The 7,521-nt window shown below is 46.2% G+C and overlaps 1 protein-coding gene across 1 annotated transcript; it reads left to right on the top strand.

Annotated features, from left to right (window-relative positions):
* Positions 1 to 1,135: 1,135 nt before the first annotated feature.
* CUNH17orf78 (chromosome unknown C17orf78 homolog) lies at positions 1,136 to 3,601 on the top strand (the record flags this gene model as incomplete). Its single annotated transcript, XM_029085776.1, has 5 exons — positions 1,136 to 1,193; positions 1,475 to 1,555; positions 2,127 to 2,399; positions 2,864 to 2,977; positions 3,462 to 3,601. Coding segments are annotated over exons 1-5 (666 nt in total), but the record flags the coding sequence as incomplete, so codon positions are not given.
* Positions 3,602 to 7,521: the final 3,920 nt, after the last annotated feature.

The raw sequence follows: 7,521 nt of genomic DNA, 5'->3' as shown, positions 1-7,521 counted from the left end.
GTTTGCTCTCTTTTTAAACTTAAAACGTCTTCTGGCATTATGAATGCTTATGGAAACATTTTCTGGAGTCTCTAGAGCATCAATCATGTGAAATGTCAGGGGTTGTTTTAGATTGAACAACAATATTCTGTCCTGTGATCGGCGACATAAACCTGCATTTCAAAGCTTTGGAGGAAAAAGTGTTTTCCATCGCCACCTTGTGTCTCCTACAGAAAACGCCAGTTCTCCAAAAACGCCCTCAAGAAATGTCACCAGGAGTTTTTTATTAGACCTGTGGACTACAGGAGCCTGGTCATTCTCCCACGTATTTCTGGACCCTGCCGTTAAGTATTGCCTCTGAATTTGCTGGCCGCAGCTGCTCCCGACAGCTACTGCATTTCACCCAGCGGCGCATGGGCTCAGCCTGCAGCAGGGCTGGCAGGTAATCCCAGCCTGCCTCCCTTTCCTAAGCAGTTTTAGGTTTTATCAATGAGCTAAAAAGCCCAAAAAGTCCTGGGAGCAGCCTGCTTGGCATCACTTCTTGGCTTGCGGGTGTTCAGGGCTTGGGGAGGCTCAAGCTCCCCTGTAGCCCCCCGCAGCTCTCAGGAGGCTGCTGAGGACCCTCCCTTTGGGGGAGAAGGCTTTAGGAAAGGGTTTGTTTCCCCTCAGCAATGGGGCGGTTGCCATGGGGCTCCATTCCAGAAGGAGCTCAGCAACCAGCGGCTCCCAGTCCACACCAGGACCCCAGTGTGTCCTGGGCCCCACTCCCAGGAGACGCCACGTTTACCTGTCTCACCTGTTTCAGTGCTTAACTCTGGCACTCGCGTCCAGGACCAGGGTTAATTTGTGACGTTCCTATTGAAAGGAAATTTGACTGACAGAGAAGACTTTTTTCAGGACCATTTTTTACCAGATTCCACGTTTCTCCTGACTGGATTGAAATTAGAAATTGGTACCATCTACAGTGAATCAAGGCTCTACCTTTAAACTCTCGAGGTTAAAGGCCCAGGAGTTTTGAACAGGAATATATGATAACAGAGCTGTTTGGGGATCTCTGCTAATCAGCTTGGTATCTGCTGAAACACTTTTACAACGTTCCTCAAAGGAAGCAGTGAAGATAAAAAAGGCTTCAAGATTATCAAGAGCAGATGTAATCATGCTCACAATATTAATAATTAGCTTAGTGTTTGCGCACAACCATCTCGTCAGCAAAGGTGAGTTGTTCACATACTTGCAAGTTCTAACTGAATAAAACTACAGATTTTGTAAAAGACTAAATAACTTTTGTCATATTAGAACTAAATATATCTCTGTTTGTTAACTTTCTCCCTTCTACCATATGCTGAACTAAGACTTTAATCTATCTGCCCTCACCTCAGACGCTTGCACTTTTGCTGTCACAAAACACTGACATTTAAAATGAGTTACTAAAAGAGGGTAGTACTGACTCAACTGTGCATTGTAATTAAAAGTGGTTCATCTTCCGTTCCCTCAGACCCCAGAGAATGCAAATGTCACGTGGAAAATGCCTCAGAACTATCTGGCAGAGTAAGAAGCCTGAACATCTCCCTGCAAGGTAAGGAGTCAATGGAAGAGGGACACTGTCAGGGCTCTTAATGGTGTGGTTAACATTTTCAGCTCGCTCCCTCAGCTATTCCTCAGCCACCTGACCAAAAAGGATACAAGAGGTCAGGCAATATTTTAACTCTTTTGCTAAAAAAAAACCCAGAGACACCATTAGAGTAACCTTTGATTGGCTGGTGTCACTTGCTGTCAGCAATCATGCATAAAATCTGCAACATTCACATTTGATCAAGGGCCTCAGTGGCCACGCAGCCTCTTGAGTCCCCAAGAGAGGGGGTTTGCCCATAGGTAGTTATGTTACTATAAAGTTACACAGTGTGAATGTTGTCCTCTGGAGTGCAACAACTTACTGTGCTTAAGTGTTAAGAATAAAGCTTGTCTGTCAAAAAAGAACCACCAAGGTGTGAATTTTCCTCATTGTAACATTGACAGCAAGCTGTCTCTGAAATTCCTCTGAAGTTCCTTCATCCCTCACAGCTAACTCTGCTGGCCAGAACCTTTTGCAGGAAGAATTGCAAATAATTTAAGAGAAGCCATTTCGAATGTTTCTTATCCTTTTCCAGCCCCTGGGATGGTAACAACCACGGGGAAGTTAAGCAGAACCAAAAAAGTCATCACTCTGGGATGCTTTAGTCTTCAGCGCCCCGTGCAGGTAAATCTGCTGTTTTTGGAGAAGCTGCAGGGAGATTTGAGAAACCAGACAGCAGAGAAATGTGCCCTGCAGAGCCTGAAAGTTGTCGCCATTGCAGACAGGAAACCTGCTGTCAGCCACACCTGGGTTCTACTGACACGCCGCAGAAAAAACTTTCAGAGAACGTTTATTCTTAGAGAAAAAGGTAAAAAGTTCAATGTAGCAAATATATGTTTAGGTATGGCAGAGGACAGCACTCTTCAATTTCATATAGTTGATAACTTAGAAGTTATTAAAAAAAGTATTTGTACCTTTCTCTTAAAAAAAAAAAAATAACTAGGAGAAAGTAATGGTCCAGGATTAACACTGCTGAAAGCTTCAGGTATTGTAACAATCCCACGCTGCTGTTTCCCCTTCTTTTGGGAGGGCCATGCAGTTTTGGCAAACAGAGTTTCCAATATTAATACACAGTGAAAATTCTGTACATCAGGAAATTGCAAAGAAGTAAGAAAACTACCTGTCTGTAGGACTCCGCTGCCAGTTCCCAGGCACACTGCCACCTCTTGCCAACTGTCTGAGCGTACAAGTAATTCTGGCCTTCAACTGCTTCTGGTTCTTCAGCTTCAACAGAAAGAAACATCTGGGTTTAAAACTTCTTTTTATTTCCAGTGTTCCTGGCAGGGATATCAAATTGTGCTATAAGAGCAGAGCTGCCCAAGCTGAAAGCTTTTTCCAAGAGTTCGACTGTCCCACCTGTGCACCAAGAAAACAAAACTTTAGAGAGTAAGTACCAATTCTCCCTCCAGAGTCACAAGAGCAGCACAGCCGTAGATGTAAGGATAAAAAAGACACTGGCTTTCCCCAGACAGCTTTGATGAACTCTCCCAAACAGCAATTTCCTTCAACAGCAGGATTGCTTCTACCAGTAAATGCACTGGCCCAGGTGCTTTGTGAATCCTGGCTGTGCTGAGAAAACCTCGCTCTGTCCCAGCCAAAAACCAGGACAAAGCCTGCTGTGGCTGGGCTTACAGACCAGCTTCATCTGGGGACCAGGCAGGAACCCAAAGATATTTGAAATATTTTAAAGTAAAAAGCTCCCAAGATTCTGGAGAGATTTACAGCTTCCTGTGAAAGCCTACAGGAGACTCTGAATTGTTCCTCTGCTCTGGTCCATCTAACTTAGCCCAACCTAACCAAAAAGGAGAAAATTTTGAACTGTCAAAGACTTGTAAACACATCTGAAATATTCTTCTCTATCTCATTTTAGAAGGAATTCCATCCTCAAATGACAAAGATATGCTGAACATACAAATAACAAGTATCATCATCAAAGCGTTCATCGCTTGTGTCCTGTTAGCCTTTGCAATATCCTACATCGTGTTTGTTATATGTGAGAATTCCTGCCCGGTAAGTTTTTGAATGTGATAGTGTCTCAGCTCAATCCCCCACACTCATCCAGAACACAGCCTTGTACGTAGGACTGATGAGTTGAAATATGGTTACCAAGTTCTCAAGAAGGGAGAAACTGTCTTTACGGATACAGACAGAAGCTGGGTGCTCAATATAATGAGACAAGAAAAATACCTGGTCTGAGATTTGCAGACCTCCTGAATTCCCTGGGCCATGATGACTGCAACCATCTCACAAACTTCCTGATATATCAGGACATTGCTCTCCCTTGAGGAAACCTTGTTCCTCAGTCTCATTCACTAGCTCCCTGTCAACTCAGCTACTGCTTTAGAAGAGGCATGTCTGATTTCTGGTTGCAATCAACTGCTCCCCAAGTTACTGCTGTCAATGTGAGGCAGTTCTGCCAAAAAGCAGCCCAGAACAAGCTGTGCTCTTGTGCACGGGCAGCTGCTGGCAACCGGGAGCGATACTCCCAATGCCCGAGGAAGAACAGTTTAGGGGTGGAAGAGAAGAGACAAGACTTTCAAAGCACAGGTAACGCTCTCGAGTCTTCTGGGCTGCAGGATGAACCATTTAAGCAAGCTGGTTGAGAGAGGAGATACAAGAGGGAGGCACTGACAATAAAAGGCATCAGAGGCTGCGATTTGCCAACTTCCTTCTGTAAAGCTGTGTTACTTTGATGCCTAAAAACCCAATAGCATTCCCCATTTCCCCCCCAGAAACGCACAGCCTTGTGTTAGTGTTGAACACGTGGTACTCCCCACCATCCCCTACGCACCCCTGACTGCTTTTGCTTCCTTCCCAAGCGCCTGTGCCCTGCCTGGATCACCAGCATGTGGAGCCGCAGGAGCAGCCTGTCTGCAGCCCGTGTCCCAGCGCGGCACCCAACAGCAGCACTTCTAACCCCGTTTCTGAAGGACACGGAGGAGAAACCACGGGAAGCTTTTGTCTGACTCGGCCTCCCTTCCCCTGGTCAGTGTCAACCAGATTTGGCCAAGGTCTCAGTGCAAGCAAGTTTCCAAGTGAGGATCTGATTAGGTAGTGAGGAGACGGCCAGGTCTGTCCCTGGGGGAAGCTGGGTGGGCTCAGCCATCCCCACGCTGGCTGGCAGCCACCTGACAAGCCTCAAGGAGCTCCTGGGTAAACAGCACCCGCAGCACGTGGTGACAAGCAGAGACAGGGGAGAGCTGAGCAAGACAGGAGGGAAGCTGGGACTGTCGGCCTGGGGAGGATGTGTGGGGCCACTCTGGGCTCATCCATTCTGCTTTTCACAGGGTAACCCGGTTTTAGGTGCAACTAATCAACAATGACTGTGCTTGAAGACAGACCTGTCCCTTCCCCCTCAAAAAATTAAATAACCCTGAATTATTAAGGTGCCTTTTCATGAAGAAATGATTTCATATTGTGCTTCCTGTCCCATTAAGCAAACTGCTGAGGTTGAACAGTTACACTTTACTCCCACCTCTTACTGGGATTTGGGATTAAGTCACTTCACTTCAGTTTATCCAGTTACTTGTCTGTCACCCAGTTCTAACAACTGCCTTGTAGCGAGACCAGAGAGCTTAGCCCTGTCGACACACAAGAAGCCCTCTGGATATGACACACAGAACAAACCGCTCGAGAGCATTTCATTTGCACAAATTATCAGTAAATCATTTCAAATAGCAAATGGAAATTACCTCATTTGTGAAAATTTCTGAGTCGAAAAAGGCACCATGTGAGCACATTACTCATTAGAAATTATCCACTTAGATCTTGGAGTGTAACAGTGAGAGGTTCAGAAATGGAACTGAGACCCTTCACAGCCATTTCACACAAGCCATCGAACAGCCACCAGGTGGTAACACCTTCAGGCCTCTCTCTACTAAGCTGAAAACCATTTGAACAGACTTAAGACCCAAGAGTTTTTATGTCATTGCTCCCTCCAGGAGACATGGGGTGAGCTGTAACTTCAGTTCAGTTCAGTTCAGCCAGGAGATGTCACACCACTAAATTACTGATCTGAAAAACACAAGCGCTGGTGTAAGACTGGAACAGGGTTGTTTAACATTCCTCATTAATATTTTTCTCTTCCCTTGCCAGACAGAGGCATAACAGCAAGACTCTTCCAAGCAAAGATCCAAACCCATTGTCATCCATGAAACCTACCCATGAAAAGCTGCAGGCCTCAGAACACCCTTTTTACCTGCAAAGATGCATCACCTTTCCCTCACCACCTCCTGGAAATGCAGAAAGCAACTCCTGAGAAGACACCCATATGTTGATTCCTTCTGTTAACTACCCAGATTCTTATTTTAATTCCCACATACAGGAAACACTTGTTGGCATAACGAATAAATATTTCATTGACATTCCAAACTCTGCCTCTCGCAAATTCTTAATTTTTTCCCCGTAATTTTTCACGTGCATTTGGGGCCTGGGCAAAAGGAAAAGGAATTAACTTATATTTTTTAGTCTTGCTGTTAAATAGTTCAGACAAGGAGCATACATGTAGCAAACCCGTCCTAGGATACCAGACCCCCTCCTCCAGCCACAACAGGAATAACACAGATATTAATTACTGCTATTAATTTAGCCTTTGCCTAGGTCAGAGTAGGTTCACATCTTCACGTGATGATACAAAATGAATCTCTGATCTATTTGCAGTGTCCTTCTGTTCAATGCAATCTTCAGCTCTCAGACATGAACTGCCAAAGGCTACATCTGTCTGCTACAGAGAACAGCTCTCAAATTCCCATGCAAAGGATTAAATACTTCAGAATCTGCATAAATGAAGAGAAGCAGCCTTCGAGCTTTGCACTGAACATACCACTTCCCCCCAGTGATGCAGATCCTGTTCATCTAAATCAACATCATGCATGCTCTGAGGGGCACCAGAAGAATTTCACACAAAATTAGTTTTCTCACAACAGCATGAAAATGTTGCACAGAAACAGTAACGACAGGAGGTTTTTTTGTGGAAGAGGTATGAGCTATGGGGTCACTGAGCTATGTGGGGCAGACACAGCCCTGGTCATGTCAGGTATTCCAGGCAGGTTGAGTTTATTGCAAGAACAGTGCCCAAGTATAAGCAAGTATTTGAAATCCATAAATACCAATCACATTTGCCTGCACCAGGCACCATAAACATACAAAGGATCTACTTCCTATCTGTGTTAAACCACATTTTAATTATCAGCATTGCTGTTACAGTTGCACCAGGCTCTGAATGAGTACCAGGTCCCCACAGGAACACAATACAGCATATGAGGCCAGCACAGAGGTGACAAGAGATCCCGTGAGGTGCGTATTGCCACCGTGCCAGGGTGGCTGTGCCGACTGCCTAATACAAACCCAAATGCAACGAATTAAATCATTCCTGAGCTTTAGGGTTTTATGCAATGCAAGACTCGTTAAGCACTATCCAAATCCCTCTGACTGGATGTTCTCAGCAAGCCCAAGCCCACACCTGCACCTTGTTCACAAGGACAGCCACACTGCAGAGCACGGAATTGCCTGGATTGGAAAAGGCCTTTAAGATCATGGAGCCCAATCGTTAACCCAACACTGACGAGTCCAGGATTAAACCATGTCCCTCAGCACAGCCAGATCTCATAGGCAGGACAGTGCCCACAGGCAGACAGGGGAGGGACTGGGGAGCCCGTCCTCAAGTGAAAGATTTGCCTCAGAAACTTAGGAACTCGCTGACTTCATCCACAAGCTTGTTTACCCGCTGCGAAGGGCTGCAGCTGCTCCCCGCGCGCCCGCCCTGCAGCACAGCGCTGGGGCTGAGGCCGCTGAGGGCACGAAGGATGCTCCCCGACACACCGCGCCGCAGGTGACAGCCCCGGCCCTCAGCTCCCTTCAGCCACGCTCAGCTCCCCTCAGCCACCCCTCAGCTCCCCTCAGCCACCCCTCATCTCCCTTCAGCCACCCCT

The sequence above is a fragment of the Antrostomus carolinensis genome, unplaced genomic scaffold (assembly GCF_000700745.2).
Source record: "Antrostomus carolinensis isolate BGI_N321 unplaced genomic scaffold, ASM70074v2 Scaffold31760, whole genome shotgun sequence".
NCBI lineage: Eukaryota > Metazoa > Chordata > Aves > Caprimulgiformes > Caprimulgidae > Antrostomus > Antrostomus carolinensis.
This window is presented reverse-complemented; position numbering and strand designations above follow the sequence as displayed.